At 36.0% G+C, this 19,613-nt stretch overlaps 1 protein-coding gene across 2 annotated transcripts in view; it reads left to right on the top strand.

Annotated features, from left to right (window-relative positions):
* FBN2 (fibrillin 2) overlaps nt 1-19,613 on the top strand; it is a 239,987-nt gene that overhangs the window by 124,766 nt on the left and 95,608 nt on the right. The window contains exons 9-15 of one of the 2 annotated variants that reach the window (XM_025433409.3): nt 5,533-5,685; nt 7,361-7,588; nt 8,557-8,694; nt 13,609-13,728; nt 14,631-14,756; nt 15,614-15,736; nt 17,624-17,746. In XM_025433409.3, the coding sequence (XP_025289194.2) occupies nt 5,533-5,685; nt 7,361-7,588; nt 8,557-8,694; nt 13,609-13,728; nt 14,631-14,756; nt 15,614-15,736; nt 17,624-17,746 (1,011 nt within the window). The remainder of the gene's footprint in view (nt 1-5,532; nt 5,686-7,360; nt 7,589-8,556; nt 8,695-13,608; nt 13,729-14,630; nt 14,757-15,613; nt 15,737-17,623; nt 17,747-19,613) is intronic. The other variant, XM_049116030.1, reaches the window with a different exon arrangement.

Here is a 19,613-nt window from a genome sequence, read left to right as displayed (position 1 = left end):
GTTTCTTCATGTGGCTCTTCACGCTTTTGTTTCTCTATTTTGCTGTTATGTTACAAAATGATGAATATTTAAAGTATTATATTTTCCTGATAAATTGAGCCTTTTTTCCAATATATATTGACTCTCTAAAATTCTTTACTTTTCGGGATGCCTGGGTGGCTCAGTGGTTGAGCATCTGCCTTCGGCTCAGGTCGTGATCCTGGGATCTGGGATCAAGTCTCTCATCGGGCTCCCTGTGAGGAGCCTGCTTCTCCCTTTGCCTGTGTCTCTGCTTCTCTCTCTCAGTCTGTGTCTCTCATGAATAAATAAATAAATCTTAAAAAAAAATCTTTACTTTTCTCCTTGGTCTGTTTCTAAATACTGTTTATCGATTTTATCTCATTATCATGCTTCACATTTTTGTGAGTGGGTGTTGGTGGGTTTAAATATATGCCTGCTGTGTATTTTTTCCTCAGTCTTTCTTCTTCCTTAGGTTGTAAATGTATCACCTCCAATCTAAATCTAAAATTTTTTGAAGTTTTTTCAGTCAGAAAATCTTTGTCTTTTAGGTTGAGCTTTAAATCCATTTGTATTTGTTTAGTAACCAATATGTTTTTATTTTGATTACCTTCTTTGTGCTTTCCACCTTTTTTTCCTGTATCACTCTCTCTCTCTCTCCTTTTTTTTTTTTTTTGGTTCTCTCTCCTCCCCCACACTCTGATTTTTAAACTTTATTTTTTAGAAATTATATACTTCCGTGGTTTTAGTGGTCATCCTAGTATTTTAAGGTTCATAGCCAAAAATTATCTGGATTTTACTCATATCTAAACAATAAAAGAGTATTGAAATGCTCACACTTTGCCCCCTCCCAACTTAAAAAAAAAAAAAAACTCTAGCCAGTTGCCACTTTGTATATGCAACAAATTAATCGTTATCATTGTTTTGTAGTATTTTAGTGCTTGTTTATACATACCCATATATATAACTATTTTTCCTCATTATTCCTTCGTATATTTCAAACCTTCTGTTTAGAATCATCTTTTGCCTAAAGAATCTTTTCTACTGGGCATCTGGGTGACTCAGTTGGTTAGGCATCCACTCTTGATCTCAGCTCAGATCTTCAAGCTCTGCATTGGGCTCTATGCCCAGCATGGAGCCCACTTAAATTAAAAAAAAAATAAAAAAATAAAAAAAAAAGAACCAGTTCTAAAACTTCCTTTAGCAAGAATCTTTTGGTAGAAAATTCTTTCTTTTTTGTATGTGTTCCTGAAAATCACATTAATTTCCCCTTTGGAAAGATGGCTTCTTGGGATACAGAATTTTAGGCTGACAGCTATTTTATCATAGTGTACAGAAAGGACAGTATTCCATTGCTGCTATTAAGAGGCCAGTGATTGGTTTGAATGTTCCTTAATAGGTAATCTGTGTCTCTTTCTAGCCATTTTTAACGTCCTCGTTTTTTCTTTGTTGGTCTGCAGTTTCACCGTGATGTGCCGAGCTCTGGATATTTAAAAAATTTTTTCCCACTTTAGATTTATTGGATTTCATAGATATGAGATTGTCCTGCAACATTGTTAGAAAGTTCTAAGCTAGTATCTATTGAATATTGCCTCTCCCTCAACCTGCTTTATTACTTCTTTCTAGTACCCTTACTAGATGTATGTTACCTTCTCATGCTCACCTCCATATTTCTTAACCTGTTTTAAAAGAATATTTTCTGTCTCTTGTCTCTCTGAACTACACTGAAGATAAATTATTCAGATATATTTTCAAGGTAACTAATTCTCTTTTCATCCATATGTAGTATACCATTTGATATATCCACTAAACATTTTTTCAATTATGATAGTTTTCATTTACAGTGTTTCACTGAATTTCTTTAAGTCTCTTCTTTCATGGTTTATGGATTCTATTTACCTGTTCATATTTGTCTATTTTAATTGTCTTAGCATATTAAATATCATTTAGTTCTAATTAATATCTAATGAATTGTTATTAAAAATAATTACAAATTGTCAAAATCAGTCTGACCATTCTATATTTGATATCTGATGTTTATCAGCTGCTTTTGTTCATGGAACCTTGTTTCTTTATGTGCTATATATTTACTCATTTATTTAGCCATTTATGTATTTTCTTCTTAGCCACTCCTCTATTTTTGGGGACTTGTCTATGGGAATTCTTTGAGACCTGTGTAATATTAGTTTCTCATTGGTCCTGTTTTGCTTTTGCCAATTGCTTGGTATCCCTGAGAGACCTCTATGTAGTATAATCTTCCTTTGAAGTTTTTCAGACCACAAATCTACTATCAATTGAGACATCGAAGCTCTCTGTTTAAGGAAGAACTTGTGGTTAAAGATTCTTAGGAGAGATTTCTTTTTTATATTTTTATCTCCACTCAGTCCTGAGGTGTAGAGACAGGCAAGTCTCTAAGCTGCCCACCTGTGTACAGTATAGCTTTGTACAAAAGATTACTTATGGTTCTTTGGGGCCTGTAGTTGATGAGAGTTTCCTATTAAGTTTTGTGTTGGATTTTTTATCTTGTATGCTCTAGCAGCCCTGTGGAAGTATCAAGGCTGAAGTTCAAAGTTTCCAGAGCTTTGCAGAAGCTCTAAATCTGAAATCTAATAAATTTTTTTAAATTTTTATTTATTTATGATAGTCACAGAGAGAGAGAGAGAGAGAGAGAGAGAGAGAGAGGCAGAGACACAGGCAGAGGGAGAAGCAGGCTCCATGCACCGGGAGCCCAATGTGGGATTCGATCCCAGGTCTCCAGGATCATGCCCTGGGCCAAAGGCAGGTGCTAAACCGCTGCACCACCCAGGGATCCCTAAATCTGAAATCTAGATGTATGCTTACCTCTTAAGATTCCCATTTTTGGGACGCCTGGGTGGCTCAGCGATTGACTGTCTGCCTTTGGCTCAGAGCATGATCCCAGGGTCCTGGGATCAAATTTCATATTAGGCTCCCCACAGGGAGCCTGCTTCTCCCTCTGCCTATGTTTCTGTCTCTCTCTGTGTATCTCTCATGAATGAATGAATGAATAAATAAAATAAATAAATAAAATCTTTTTTTAAAAAAGATTCCTATTTTCACTTCATTGTGAGTCTGTATTTTTCCCTTTCTTTCATGACAGTTGGGTAATGTATTTTTAAAAATATTTTTTCAAATTTTATGCAGGATGTTCCAGTTGGGAGGGACAGTCAGGGTAGCTGATCCACCATTCTGCTGGAAAAGAACAAATACTGTCCTATTTAATTCTGCCACTAACCCTGTTCCATGAGGAAGAAGAGTTAAATATAGCTACAAAATCAAGTAGTAAGATTTCGAGGGAAGACCTAAATCTTCTGATTCAAGGATATGGGTTTGTTTTGTTTTGTTTTGTTTTTGTTTTTTCTCAAATTCATTGGTACAACCTCCTCCTTGCAGGAGAATTAAAGAGAGAAACACATTCAACCCACTTTGTAATACTGAGTGTGTTTTGTAACCACAATTATTGTTGAGTTCAGAACTTTCTTATCTACATTTACATCCTATTCTTGAGGAATGTAGCAACTGAGTAAATTTAGGAATATAATACTTGGGGTTTCTGGAATAAATATTCCAGAACTTATTTTCCTGCCTCATTTTTGGGCACAGAAATCTACCTGTGAACTTATTCCCAGTGACAGTCTGTCCAAGCCCAGCTTGTGAGGTTTATGAAATGTCTGCGGTGCTTTCAAGTATGCATGCATGCTTCAAATTTAGTACTTCACTTTTGGGCATACTAGGTTTCTTTTGGGAAATGAAAGGCGGTGTTCTGATTCTTACAGGGAGTACCTTAAAGCCAATTCACTTATTGAACAACAGTTTAGAAGCTACCTGGATGTACTACAGACCATTTGAGAAAGTAAAATACTTATTTTAAACTCTGTATCCTGTATAAAAAAATAGACGTTACCTATTAATGGAATTTTTTAATAGTTTCATCTACATTATTTATATGCAGCTCCTGATTGTTGCAGTACATATTTCTTCTTGCAGTCATAGACAAAACTTCTGCAAAGCTTCTTGATGAAAGTTGAATAATATATATTGCTTACAATAAAGACAATTTTAGTTTAAGCCCATAAGGCTTACAGATGATATCAGTATTTTATACTTTTGGAACTTTGCATTTTATGTTCTCTTTTGGTGATGTCTTTCACCCTTTATCTACTGTTATGATCCATTCTCTACCCTGCTGCTAGGGTGATGTTTATTATAGTCATGTTTGATCATATTACCACTCTACACCCAATGCTGCAAGATAATCCACAACCTTCTTACCATAACATCTTTCCAGGCCCCATGGTTACAACTTGGTCCTCACCTTACTTTACCTGTCTTTACCATTTGCATAACCCATTGCCCCTAATTCTTGAAAGTATCTTATCCAGCCTCAGGGCTTATAACTGCATGAGTACAGGTCATTCATAGGTATACATCTTCAACCTAACCATTCCTCTGGGTTCTAGGTTCCTATATTCAACATCTCAAATGTAAAAGATTTTAAAGAGAAGCCTTGTGCTAAATCTCCTAATCTTGCTTTTTTCCTCTTTTCTTCCCATCTCAGCTGTCTTAAGTCAAAAACTTAGGAAATTTCCAAGACTCTCTTTCTCTCATACTGCACCCCCAAGCAAGTTCCCCCTGGGCTGTGCCTTCAGAATGTCTGCCCTCTGACCACTCTCATCATTGTCACCACTGCCACCATCATCCAAGCTACCATTATCCCTTACTGATTACCTTCACTGGCATTCCTGCACTCAGTACAGTCAACAGGCCAAGAGATCTTTAAAAAGTAAACCATTATCTATCCTCTAATTGAAAGGATCCAGTGACTTGTATAGCACTCCACATAAAATCCCAAAATCCTTCTCTAATGATCTTACAAGATTATACATGATCTTGCCCTCTGAACTCAGTCGTCTGCGCTCCCTTTTGTGTTCCTTCTCTGGCCACATTGGCCCCTTGATTTTACACACATCAGGCCCATCGCTGCTTCTTCTTTGAACTTCTCTTCCTTCAGATAACTGAGTGGTTCATGCCTCACATTATGCAGGTCTCTGCTCAGATGTCTCAGAGGAGCTGTTTGTGATCAACTGTCTAGAATAGCAACTATATCAGTCAGGTATTTGGTTAACAAACAACCATAAACTCTCAGTGGCAAACAATACTATGCACCTGCAGGTCAGCTGGGGATTGGATAATCTAGGGAGGGATTGGATTCTTGCTTTCCTTCAAGCTCTGGGCCTGTCTGGGCTTGGCTTCTCGATGTAATATGAGCATATATCTGCTTCATGCCTTTCCTTTCTATATCCCTGGGGTACAGCATGGAATAAGTGTTCAGTGAATGTACAATCAGTAAATAAGTGAAGAAATGAACAAATGTCATAGAAACTAAGAAAATAAATAGGTATAATAGAGGTAAGTAGAATAATCCCCTTCACTTAGCCTCTTCTGATATGTAAAATAATTGACGCCAGACCCTGAAATAATTCTGCCTTGCCTTCTGTTTTCTTCCCACATGTTCAGATCAGAGAACAGGTACGTGTTTCTCGGGCCTGGTGAATGGTCGCTGTGCACAAGAGCTCCCGGGCAGAATGACGAAAATGCAATGCTGCTGTGAGCCTGGCCGCTGCTGGGGTGTTGGAACCATTCCTGAGGCCTGTCCTGTCAGAGGCTCTGGTGAGCAGCTGAGTGCTAGTCCCTCAGGACAGGTGGTGGTAGGAAAATTAGCAATGCTTGTGTACTTTGCTGTCCTCCTTGAAGTCAAGTCATATGTGTATTCCTTTTATGGTCTTCAGTGTGACTGAGCTGTTTCTGTGAGGGACAGGGTTGCATTGTTTATTTGTATCAATTTTGATTTTATCCACTTTTTTAATATCAGAAAAATTCCCGAAACCTGATTATGGCTTGTCTTGGTGCAAATATTTTTTAAAAATTATTTTGAACATCAGTATTTCAGTTCAGTTTTAAAATCTCCTGATCTTTCATTTCAGAGCTTTGAGTTTATTCAAATACATTAATTTATATTTTATTTTAGGAGTGTCCTTAATTTCTAGTATCCCAATCCTTGAAGATATTTCCCCTTTTTAATGACTTGAATGTTAAGAATAAAAGGGTAGGAGGATACCTCTCATTCACTTTGCTGTATTAACTAACCGTATAGCTGGGCCATATCAGGAAATTACTTTAGGATAAATGAGAAGTACCTCCTCTTATTAATGTGATACAAATAATAAATTGAGGATTAAAGTTTATCAATCATATAAAGGCACATCAATATGTTTTGTCATATTGTCTTTATGTTAAATTATGGTATTATGAAAATAAACTTTTTGAACTATGCTTATCAAGATATGTATCTATATGTACTGTTACGGAGAAAAGGAAAAGATAAAAGCCCATTCTTTCAAAATTTCTAAGCTATAAAATATCAAAATTGAGTAATAAAAGCTTTAAAAGTGCACCAGTAATGTATAGTATACAATTTTGGAAATTTAGTCTTACTAGTAATATATAACAGTAATGTTAATACTGAAACAATTGCTTAACTTAAATAATTTTCATTTCTACTGACATGATGTTCTAATTCTGAGAACCAATGAGGAAATAAGGAGCTTGCTTCTTTTCTCTAAGTTTTGATACTTTCACAAATAAGGAGCAGATTGAAAAGCTAACTAAACACTGTTTTCTGTTAAAGTCTACATACTAATATCATAAAACAAAGAAAGGAGATGGGAAAAATCTATAGGTATGATACTGAGGACTTTACAAATAAAACCAAATCTACAGAATGAATTACTGAGTGCTTTAATTTTCATCCACTTAAGTAAATTTCTTGCATTCATAGTTCCATCTAGAATTTTACGAGTGGCACTTGGGTACATGAAATCAAAATGCACATATAGACAAGTCTTTGCTTATGCAACTTAGTTAAAATATGGCAAATAGGGGCAGCCCTGGTAGCTCATTGGTTTAGCGCCACCTTCAGCCCAGGATGTGATCCTGGAGACCCGGGATTGAGTCCCATGTCAGGCTCCCTGCATGCAGCCTGCTTCTCCCTCTGCCTGTGACCTTGCCTCTCTTTGTCTCTGTGTCTCTCATAAGTAAATGAATCAAATCTTTTAAAAAAATAAAATGTGGCAAATAGATTTTCATTTTTTCTTCCTGAAATATATCTATACCTTTTCCTGCAACTGCTAGCCTTGAAAACCTGGATCAAGATATAATACCTTACTTCCTTACTTAATCAGATCAAATAATATAGATAAGCCAAAATGTTCTTACAGTATACAGATTGATTTTATCATATAGAAGGCCATGCATCTGTGTTTACCCGGCTTTTCTTTTCTTCTAGAGGAATATCGCAGACTTTGCATGGATGGACTTCCAATAGGAGGCATTCCAGGGAGTGCTGGTTCCAGACCTGGAGGCACTGGGGGGAATGGCTTTGCCCCAAGTGGCAATGGCTATGGCCCAGGAGGGACAGGCTTCATCCCCATCCCTGGAGGCAATGGCTTTTCACCTGGAGTTGGGGGAGCTGGTGTAGGGGCCGGGGGACAGGGGCCCATAATCACTGGACTAAGTGAGTGTTCGCTTTTTGTGTAGATTCTTTAGTTTTCTGCCTTAAGTGATATTATGATACCTAACTTTTTTTTTCAAAAGGTGTGTGAGTGTGTGTGTGTGTTAAAACCCCTTTCAGGTTCTAAAATATAAAGTAGTAGTAAAAAATTCTTAGGAAAATATTATTTTTCTGTTCCATAAACTTTCTAAATTGGAGAAAAGAAGAGTGACCCTCTTTGAAAATAAAGATGAGAGCATGGTCATACTCCAGTCCAGATGACGCCATTAAAGAGCATGTTTTTGGTTCCAGTGTATTTCATTTGGCTGTTTGGAGTTGCCCTATTCATACACCCCTTGAATTATTTTCCAGAACCATTTCTCAACTGAGATAAACTGAACAAGTCTTGCTCTGTGCCTATCCAAATATTTTAATGAAATATCTTTCTTTTCCTCACCCTTTTTTTTTTGTTGAATAACTTGGGCTTCAGGCCAGAACTGGCATTGGTGTACTTGACATTTAAGTTCGTTCTTTTTGTAAGAACTGCTCTTGCTAATAATATTTAATGATGTCCTACAGTGTTATGTTTATTCTTTTTGGCATATAGCCTATTTGCTATATCTGAATATTCAGCACAGTTACGAAAGAAAGAAAGAAGAAAGAAAGAAAGAAAGAAAGAAAGAAAGAAAGAAAGAAAGAAAGAGAGAGAGAGAAATGGAAAGCATTCAAATGTACAGTAGAACATTGCTGAAATTTTGAAAAGACATCATTATGGGCAGAGTTTCCAGATGTATAACTTAACAAATGCACATTACAACCATGTGTCTCAGGAATTGTTTTTGGATCCTCAACATTCAAGTTTTAATAAAATAGAGAATAATGTGAACCTTTGATATGTACACCTAATGAACAGACCTTTTAAAAATTCAACTTTAATAAAAGTGCTGCATGTTGTAATGCTGAAATACCATTTTTGCTTTGATTTTCTGTAGCTATTCTGAACCAGACGATAGATATCTGTAAGCACCATGCTAATCTCTGTTTAAATGGGCGTTGCATACCTACTGTGTCTAGCTACCGATGTGAATGCAACATGGGATATAAGCAGGATTCAAACGGGGACTGCATAGGTAAGCTCATGATTCTTTAATCCTTCATTTTTTCATAGCTTTAAGACTGTAGAGACAAATTAGAGTGAAAATCATTTTAAAAGAAAGTCTTCTGAAGCAAAGCTAATTTCCAAGCTGTCTCCTGTGTGCACCTCCTGCTCAAATAACCCCCTTTATGAATCTCTCATTTTTTCCTGACCTGTATATTATGATTTCTGTGTCTGCCTCCCTTTCTCCTTCCTTCTTAGCTGAGCAGCACTAGGTATATGGTGGTCATTACCATGCTGAGGAAGGTGCAGATTGGGACCAGATAGGTGAGGAGTCAACATGTCCCAGGTGAGGGATATGTTGAGTGTTAGGTATCTAGGGCATTGCGTTATAAAGGTCTAAAGCTAAGAGAAGTGTTCAGAACTGCAGTTATAAATCAAGGCATCTGTGATGTACAAGTGGCTGTTAGAACTTTGAGGGTGAGTATTATCACCCAGGCTGAACCACAGCAAGAGTGGAAAAATAATAGTAGTACTGTGGCTAGAACCCTCTGCCACAGCGACAGAGTCCCACTAAAGAAAATTTGCTGATACCATTGATGAGATAGCAAAATAATTCCAGAAAGTATTATGTCTTTGAAGCTATGCAAGGATACCCTTTGAAAAGTAGTGACAAGTATGAAATGTGGCAGAAGAATCAAATATAATGAGGGCCGAGAAAGCTATTGGATTTTATGATGAAGAGGGTTTTGATGACCTCTTGAGAGTAGTTTTAGTTTAGGAGTAGTTTAGCAAATGATAATGTATATGCTTTGTAATTAGCATAACCCTAAATACCTGATTTGGATTCCGGTTTTCTGTCATATAGATGAACAGGAACAGAGAGTATCAAATTTTACCAGGATAAACTGAAAAGCTTTAAGTGTACTATGATTATGAAGGAAAATGTGAGCCAAATATGTTTTGGAAAAACTAATCATTCTAAACTACATACAGTTGAGAACGATTAAGTAACCTTTAACTCACGATCCTTGCAGTTACACAGGTTTTGCACTGCACAACTATAAAGGGACCATTCACATAATGGTCACATTTATGTATAAATGTCGCACCCCAGGGTTATTTAGGGTATAACCCTATGCAGCAGCCCTGGCTTATCTGATACTACTGGATGTTTGTTTAAGTGATAGACCGGGGTGGGTGGGGAGTGGAATACCATGAAATATGGATATATTTATTATTATGTGACTTGAAATTGACTTTCCTACCAGAAAACATGATTATAAGTATACAATATATAAAATATCTTCTCTCATACATACATATAAAATTACAGTGTATCAAACTGAAATTTGATTCTTTTATTATTATTAATATTTGCATTCATATGTCACTTCATGGTGCACTAACCAGTAAATAAAAGTAGGCCAAAAGTTTAATCTTTTCTGCAAAATAGCCAAAGACCACCATTTATTTCATATAAGCATCCACGTGTGCTTTTTTCTACCTAATAAAACAACTGTACTCTGGGGGATTTTGTGAACCATTGATATAAAATGAACTATCTTTAAGGATCACAAATTTTGTTTCTGGAGTCATTCTTCCAACCAGCTTCCTCAACAAGGGTTCCTTTAGCAAATTTAGTCCTGCAGAAAGTGATTTCAGTAACCATTTTTTCAATTTTTCCAAGGGTGATGCACAGGTAGTATAACTCCAGATGCAGAGGATGTGAGCTAATCACATAAAGTGAATGTCCAAAGGTAATAATAGGTCCTTATTTTTCTGAAACTCATGTGAGAAGGGCTGCTACGGATCCTTTCATAAACTGTCTAAAGTAGCATTGGGATTGCATGTCTGTACAGTTAATGTGTTAATATATCTCAAATTTGTGTATTTTACCCAAGCAGTGTTACAAACAGTTGCATTCTAGATTGATCTCATCCTCCTGTCCTGCAAAGTTAAAACCCAAGTGAAGTTTAGGTTTATTTATTATTTATTTAGATTTATTTATTTATTTCAGAGGTTGGGGGAAAGAGAGAGTGAGTGAACAGGGGAGAGAGGCAGAAGGAAAGGGAGAGAGAGTCTCAAGCTGACTCTGAGCTAAGCCTGAAGCCTAATGTGGTGCTTAATCCCATGACCCCGAGATCACGACCTTAGCTGAAACCAAGAGTCGGTTGCTTTAATTGATGGAGTCATCCAGATGCCCCAGTTTTTAGTATTTTTAATTCAGTACTCTGTATAAGCTTGAGGTTATAAATAATAAGGTTAGGATATCAGAAAAAGTTAAAAAGATATAAGTTATCTAGTGTTTTAATTTATAGGAGTCCAAGATAAGAGTGGTAACTAATTTGTACTGTTTTGAGGAATAACAAATTGCCCCTGCTGTTTGGGAACTTGTGTTAGATACTGATGAAGTGTCATAACGTGAAAAGATAATAACTCTATTAAAGGATCACAGAGAAAGAAAATAAAATCACATCCCTTTTGCTATTATAAGAGGTAGTCCTGAGACCTAAAAATGTTCTGTTTACTCACCATGTTTTTCTCTCCTTTTCCTGCTATCAAATGTATTTCTGCAACTCTTTTATGTCTACATAAGACAAACAACTGTTAGCAATAGGATTTGACTCAATTCACATCATTCTGTTTTGGGATAGTAAGAAATAATTCCTGTTTCTTTTGGGCCAGAGGTAATCTTAGAGCCCTTGCCAATTAAGTGTTGGCTAAATTGGAATATAAAATACTTGAAAAGTATTATTATTCTTTATTATGATTTCTATTATTAGTAGCATTTTATAAGAATACTATCCTTACGCCAACACCCAACAGTATCTGAGAATGTAACCATTTTGATAATCAACCTCTTTCAATTATTTCACTTATTTTAGGAGTTTAAAAATCCTGTGAATTTTGCTTAAGAATACTCAGTCCCAATAGGAAGAAACTAAAGTGCACAGACTGTAATGTTTAAGTACTCCCATTCCTCTACACAAGGCAAAACAAAGGTGATCATTTGGAAGTACTAGGCTGTGACACCTCAGAATCAGGAGCCATGAAGTGTACATTTCATAACATGACAGTGGTTATTTGTGATTAGTCTACAACTTAAAATCTTACAGTAATCCTCCAAAACAAATGGGATTTGAAAGTCATGTATTTTAAACGCACTAATAGTTTTTTGGTGAGTGTTTTCACTTCTAAAGAAGAAATAAGTCAGTGAACTACTCTATCTTTCTGTCACCCTTGGTGTGATCTCTAAGGGGCTAAGGAAATAGAAATGAATTATGACTGTAATGGCAAAATAATTAGCAGAGCTGTCCTAGCACTGAGAGGCCTTGGAAACAGGTTCTCAAGGAAGGAAAAGGCCCTGAAAAGTAACCTTCCTGGAAAGTTTACCTCAAGAGACGGGGTTGGGTGCATGGTGTCATGTTCTTCACTAGAATTGAGTTTTACAGTGAACAGCTTTACAAGCAAGCTTCTGAAACATGTTTTTAGTTGTTGCATTTCAATATTACCAGAGAATTTAAGTAATTTTCAACTGCAAACTCAAGGTGATAATTACTATTCGAAAGTCCAAAGTATACTTTATATGCTTGCTAATGCTCTGAACTCTGTCTTTTCTCATTTTGCTTCATTCCTTTGGCTCAGTAGAATTGATGTTATCAACCAAAAGTTTAAATGTAAGTTAATCTTAATGGGCTGAAGGCGCCCTTGGATGAATTGAAAAAGCATTTAATCCTGTTATTCTCTGTTGTTTTGATTTAATTTGCTATGAGATTTTTTTGTTCCCCTCCTTTACCAGAGAGGGCTTAATTGCATTTAGTCTGAATGTTTATATAAATGAGGTTGGTGAGTTTGATAGATTACAGTTCCTTTTTTAAGAACATCTGTGAAAGCAGTAATCTGTTTATTAAAATGGTAAACCTGTGAATTCATTTGATTGTTGTGCTCTCCAATTTAGCTGAAATTGTATATGTTAATAGCTTCTACATGTATATGAAATGGCAAGTCATTATGCCCTCACCAGCCAGCAAAGTTTTCAATTTACTAGCATTTAAAATTATATTTAGTGGGCATTGCTGAGAGGAGATGAATTTAACTTTTTCTGACTCTGGCATGTGTAATTTGTCTGGACTCTGAGCAGTCCAAACTGTTCAGTCCGCCATTTGGTCTTAAAGTCCCTGAATTCTGCAATGGGTTTGCATTTAATCAAGCCTTAGGAGAGCTTGAATGAAAAACAGTAATGTTTCTCACATTTAGGATCTGAGCTAGTATTTGCATTGAACTTGGTTTATGCAAAAATTTCCTGTGTAAGATCCTAAAGAAACCCAAGGCTGCTGAATGTAATAGACTTTGTTTAAATTAATTTCCATTTTCTATTCCACCTTCTGTTATATCAAACAACCAAGCCTCAGTGCATATATAGTTACATACCTAATTGAGGACATAATAAAGAAATTCCACAATCTGTCAATTTCTTTCTTTAAAACTAATGAAAATGACAGCATAAACCTATAAATATATATCTTTGAACATCTTTCTTGGGTTTCCAATACTGTACAAGGCTTTGAGGAGACTGTTAACTTGCCCAGATTGCTATGTATAAGTGTTAGAGCGTTTTATAACTCATGGCTGTGTGTTTCCAGAGTCAGCTTAAAAAAAAATCTTTTCAGAGTTTTTAATCACTGTGCATTTTTCAAAATGAAAAATCATTATTTCTTGATTAAAGCAAATTCCTTTATGCTTTCCAATATGCAATATTTTTGTAAATCTCTAGACTGGCCTCTGTATTTGAAGAGAGGAATTTTCATTCATTTATAAATACTCCACTCTTTAGACTATTACCACTGACTGGCCTTCTCTCAAATTTGGGAGGCCTAAATGTACTTTAAACAAACATTTCTAGGAATGGAGTGAAGTCTGTAATGGTTTCTTTTGCTGCTCACAGATGTTGACGAATGCACATCAAATCCCTGCACTAATGGAGATTGTGTTAACACACCTGGATCCTATTATTGTAAATGTCATGCTGGATTCCAGAGGACTCCTACTAAGCAAGCATGCATTGGTAAGGCAGTTTGTGTTCACATATGAAAATGTTCCATGAAATATAGTGACCCAGGCTGTTGAGGTTAAAAGTAAATTTATTAAAATAAGACGTGGAATGAAGTAAGTGCTGTTGCATTACTACAGATTTATTTTATACTCCCCTCAGATGTGCTTCCTTTATGCATGAACACTGTTTGCATGTATAACCCTGGCAACATGATATCGGACTTTGCAGAAAATTCAGTTTGTCTTCCTTCCTTAGAACACCGCTTCCTTTCTCCAAGTAACATCGGTAGCCTTCCTGCTCTCTGATTAACGGAGCTTAAGATTTATAGGCGTTTTCAACTACTGTTTTCTTTGAACCTCACATATACTCCAACACCAAGTCAGGCCTCATCTTGATTCACAGTTTGTTGCCATACTCCCCGTCCACCATCCTCCACACTCTCTCACTGCTAATTCATTGCAGAATTCTTTCTGTAGATGACTCTGCTTATCTTCTTTTTCATTTCCTACTCACCCATGACTAGTTGCTTGGCTAAGCTTGCCTAGCAGTCTTCATCATGTTGCTCTTAACCCAGGTAGTTTGAAGTTATTGTGTTCTTACTCAATAGCTTTAGATATCTTCTAACAGTGTGTCCAAAATATTTGCACCAGTCTTTGTACTGCACTGTCCACCCTCATCTAGCCTCCCAGCACACCCCATCCCATTTTTCTCTTTCTTTTCCTCTTCAGCTGCTACAAGTCAAGACTATAAAAAAAAAAAAATCTGGTGACAGATGGAAGTTTGTCTAAAGAAGCAACATGATCTTAGATATTACATGTAAAAAATTGAATATTGAACATCACATTTATTATCTTACTGTTTTTATCTGTGGTTATTGTAAAAGAATAATATTTGGCCATTTTTCATTGTCCCAGATATTGATGAGTGCATCCAGAATGGGGTTCTTTGTAAAAACGGCCGGTGTGTGAACACAGATGGAAGTTTCCAGTGCATTTGCAACGCTGGCTTTGAATTAACTACAGATGGAAAAAACTGTGTTGGTATGGAAATTGCCTGCCCCCTTGCAAAAGATTTTTAAAGGATATACATTTTTATTTAGAACCGTATATACTACTTCTGTGAAAGCTTACGCAACACACATATAAGAATACTTTAGATGACTTAAGTAAAATACAAATGCATTTAACACAAAACAAAGTCAAAGGATGGATTGTTTAGAAATGTTATAACAATGAATAATTTCCTGCTTCTGGAAATTTTCTGTGTGGTATATGTTTAATTATAAGTAGTGGTTTTTCTTGGTGGTAGTTTTAGCACCTACAGAATTTTACATTTTGCCATTACAACACCAACAGATTAGAAAAGGTCTCCTCCTGACCTCCAGTCTGGGGGAATATAGAAATGTTTGGCATATGTGATAAACAAATCTCTAAATTTGAGGTCCTGGTGATGTCTGGCAGTGAAGTAGATACCGGCATCCCACAGAAATACTCTATTCACACAGCAACACATTGTATTTCACCCACTAATGGAAGTCCAGATCATTCCACTTGCATTGACATTTATCATTGCTGTATTCTCCCTTACGGAAGAAACTCCCCCCTGAAATCATATAAGGATTTTTGCTAATCAAAGTAAGGCTCTTTTCATGTGGCTTTAATAACAACTAAGCACAACATTTACTTAATTTTTTTCCTTTATATATATTCCCTTGTACTAAAGGTCCTTCACATTCTCCACCCTCTTTGCTCTCACTTGGTTGGCATTCACATTAGAAAAAAAAATCAATGAGCACATGGTTCATTTATGTAGTGGAATATGATTGGTGGTTATTTGTGGAAGGAGAGGGAACCAGTTCCCCCAAGGCCATGGTGTAAGTCATTCTGCTCTCCTGCAGATCATGATGAATGTACAACTACCAACATGTGTTTGAATGGGATGTGCATTAATGAAGATGGTAGCTTCAAGTGCATCTGCAAACCAGGATTTGTCTTGGCTCCAAATGGGCGTTACTGTACTGGTATGTATGGCTTTGAGATAGGAAAGTAACCATGATTGAAACCATCTTTTTTATTTGAATGAATCATGCAAGAATTACTTCAGTTTCTTCATGTGGATTTCATATTATTCACATCTCTTTCTAATTCAGTAAGGCAGGTGTCTAAAGCTTCCTAGAAAAACACACATTGTGGTCTAGGGAACAGTAATATCTTTACAAAAATAATAATGGTGTAGGAAAAATTAAGGGAATGACAGATTGGTTCTAGCAAGTCAGGAAGAGACAATGTAGAAGTAATTTCTCTGTACTCTTTGCCTAAATAAAAAAGAGGAAGAAAAAATCTTGAAAGGTTTTTATTTCTGTGCTCTGAGAACTAGATTTTCCACTATCATTCATTACTTGTTTTGTTATTACATATTTTCCATAAACTAATCTAAAAATCATTATATCATTATCTAAAAATCTTGTATCGACTAACTGAAGAAATAATTTGAATGTTCCTGTCAGTTTTATTTATGAAGCCATTTTGAAGACTAAGCTCTAGCAATAATTTTAGTAAGCAAAAGAAGTGCCTCTTGGAAATGAATAAGATTATATCTAGTTTATACTCAGAATTTAGTAAGATGGAGCAAATTTTGCTTTTTTTTTTTCAGTTTTCTCCTTTTAGATGAAATCAACTCTTTGAATCCTTTCTACCTTCAATTGCACAAACTTATCTGAATACCAAGTAATACTTATAGCCAATTCCTGTAATTGCAATGAAATTCCAAGAGAAAGAGAGTTGAAAAGAGAAAGATCAAGACTGATTTTTGTGTTTCTGAATAAAAAATAGTGTCTTGACTATTCGAGAAAGGGGAATATACTATTCAATAAAAATGTTGTAGTTTTTTTATTTCAACTTATGACTGAGATGTCTCAAGGTTAGCTGACTTGGATTTAAGACAGGATTTGAATTTTGTGTTATGTTCCAGGGTGTAGTGTTACATTACAGCATGTAACTTTATTTTAGCATTGCCTAAGAAACTTACATACACATGTAAATATGACCTCAACAGTTTCTGTTGTCTTGGAATTTTTTAATTTATTTCCTTACTATAGATACTATAATCTGCAAATCTTAAAATGTTCGTGATTTGGTGGCCTGTGTTGAAGACTATTTTTGCCTTTCAGGGAAGCCATTCATTGTTGGGTTATATTTGATTAAACTCGAGCAGGTTGAAAATTAGGTCAGATGCCCCATGGGGCCCCTGGGTGTCTCAGTCAGTTGAGAGTCTGACTCTTGATTTCAGCCCAAGTCATGATATCAGGGTGGTGAGATCGAGCCCCACATTGGGCTCTGCGCTCAACACTCAGCGGGGAGTCTGCTTGAGATTCTCTCTCCCTCTCCCTCTACTCCTCTCTCCCCACACCCTTGCTCACTCTTTCTCTAAAATAAATGAATAAATCTTTTTTTAAAAAAAGAGAGAGGGAGAGAGATGGTCCCCTATTTTGTTACTATGAAAGGATCAACTTAATATTCAAACAGCATCTCTCTTTATTTGAATTTTATGTAAGTGTAAATAAAAGGTAATGACAAACATTTACCTTAGTTTTAAGAATGGGTTTCATTTAATTAACTTGAATTAAGTATAGTTTAATATTAAATGAAATTGGCAGATAAATAATGAAAAATGAGTGTGTGAGGCTCTTTTTTCCCCCTAATCGGTAAGGTTTCAGTCATTCCCTCTGAAAATGTGTTTGAAAGAGTTGTATCTAGATGAAAGATTTGTTATCACATCTGTGTGTCCTTCCACAAATTATACAATGGAAAACAAAAGGTTGACAGTCTAGAGTGGTGACAACAGATGAACTCTGTAATAATATTAAATTTACCCAGTAATGGCCTGGGTTGTGCTTCTCTCTGGGCAGATGTTGATGAATGCCAGACCCCGGGAATATGCATGAATGGGCACTGCATCAACAATGAAGGGTCCTTCCGCTGTGACTGTCCCCCAGGTCTGGCTGTGGGTGTAGATGGACGTGTGTGTGTGGGTAAGTGAACCATTCTGTAATGTCCCCAGTGTCCAAGTGATCTTGGAAAAACAAAGACAGATCTGTACCATGGAGAACTATTCAGCCATAAAAAGGAAGTAAGTATTGATAAATGCGCAAATATGAATGAGCCTTGAAAACATTATGCTTGGTGAAAGGAGCCACTCACAAAATCCCAGGTAGCATATGATTCCATTCATATGAAATATCCAAAGCAAACAAACATACAGAAACACAGCAGATTATTGTTGCTTAGAGAAGAGAGGGTAAGGGTGCCAAAGAGGTTAAGGGCTAAAGGCATTTTTGAGATAGTGAAATGTTCTAAAACCAGTTGTAGTGATGGGTATATGTATCTGTGAATATATTTTTAAAGAACTATTGAATTATATTCCTTAAATGGGTAAATTCTTAGGTATGTAAATTACACCTCAGTAAAATGGTTTAAAAAAAATGTACAGTGAGCCCAGCAAGCTCCTTGCAGAAGGCTCTGATAAGATGCAAGTCAGAAATGTTGGAAAAGAAAAGGTATCCTCAAATCAAAGTACTTGATAATGTTAGCTGACTGAGTCTTTACGTAACAATAGATTTAGATTTTGTAATTTTAAACAAATAAGATATGAAATGGGGATAAACCCTGGTTTTACTCAAACACACTGTAAAATGTAAGTAACTTCTACTGTAGAACTTGGACTTATATCAGAAGGTAGAAATGTTTTCACATAGTTTTTTTTTTCTCATCACTGTGTAGCTAACTATAGAAACGGAAGAGTATGAGAGAGAATATATATTTTATTCTAAACCGTTCCCCAAAAAATAAAAAAATAAATAAAAAATAAAAAATAAACTAAAAAAAATAAACAGTTCCCTATAACTTCACTGTTTTTAAGAGGGTGCTCTTCCCAAATGGGTTCGATGCAAACCAGGGTTAGTAGGCATCAGCTTTAAAGAGGCAGACAAATCACAAATGTCATTAGCATTTCAGAACCCAACCATAATGTCCTAATGACACCAGCAGAATGAGTTAGTTGTAAAAGCTTAATTCACTTATTTCTCCAGTGGGCTTTCATAGGACCCGTAGGGTGCATTAGCCATTGTGCACCCTCTGTTTTTCAGGTGACTCAGGAAAAGGCCTGCAAACTCATTGCTTTAAGAGCATAGGTGAAAAAAAAAAAAAAAAGAGCATAGGTGAGAGAAATGAAATTCTTTCTTAGATATAGATGATAATACTTTTCTCTATGACAACCAAAACATTTGGGTCCTGAAAGAAGGGGGAGGGGGAAAAAAGCAACAGCAGATGGAAATAATCTGTCCACTTAAGTTCATCCACTGTCTCCAGTCTAGGATTTATTTCAGCTTACAAGATTGTCAGCACTTGGTTCAGAGGTATTTTAAATACAGCAGCCAGAAGAATGTACCTCCTTCCTGCTTACGAGAGCTATTTTCACTGACTTTAATGAATGCACTTTCCCCCTTCCTTTACCTAGATGATTCTGTTGAAATCTATGATGAGTACAAAAACCAGTTTTGGAGGAAGAAATTATTTTTCCGTTAAGCAACCAATCTAGGAGTAGTTATAAGAAATTCCGTGTTTCAAACACAAATCTGCATTTTCTCATCCACATACTGAAAAGGTATCAGACATTGTTGGAAAGCCTTCAGGTTTTCACAGTTGTGGTCAATTAAAGTTTTTGAAAACACCATTTGTTCTGTGTCTAAAATTATATATTGCTATTCCCATAACATGCTAGATTTTTTTTCATCTCTTCTGCCTTTGGTGATGTCTTTGAGATGTGTTGATTCTTGAAGTTAGAGATGAATCACTACTATGAATTATTGTTAGGATTAGTGCTTCAATTTTAGATTTATC

Source organism: Canis lupus, chromosome 11 (genome assembly GCF_003254725.2).
Source record: "Canis lupus dingo isolate Sandy chromosome 11, ASM325472v2, whole genome shotgun sequence".
In the NCBI taxonomy this organism is placed as follows: Eukaryota; Metazoa; Chordata; class Mammalia; order Carnivora; family Canidae; genus Canis; species Canis lupus.
The sequence above is the reverse complement of the archived record's forward strand: the minus strand, read 5'-3'. Positions and strand labels throughout refer to the sequence as shown.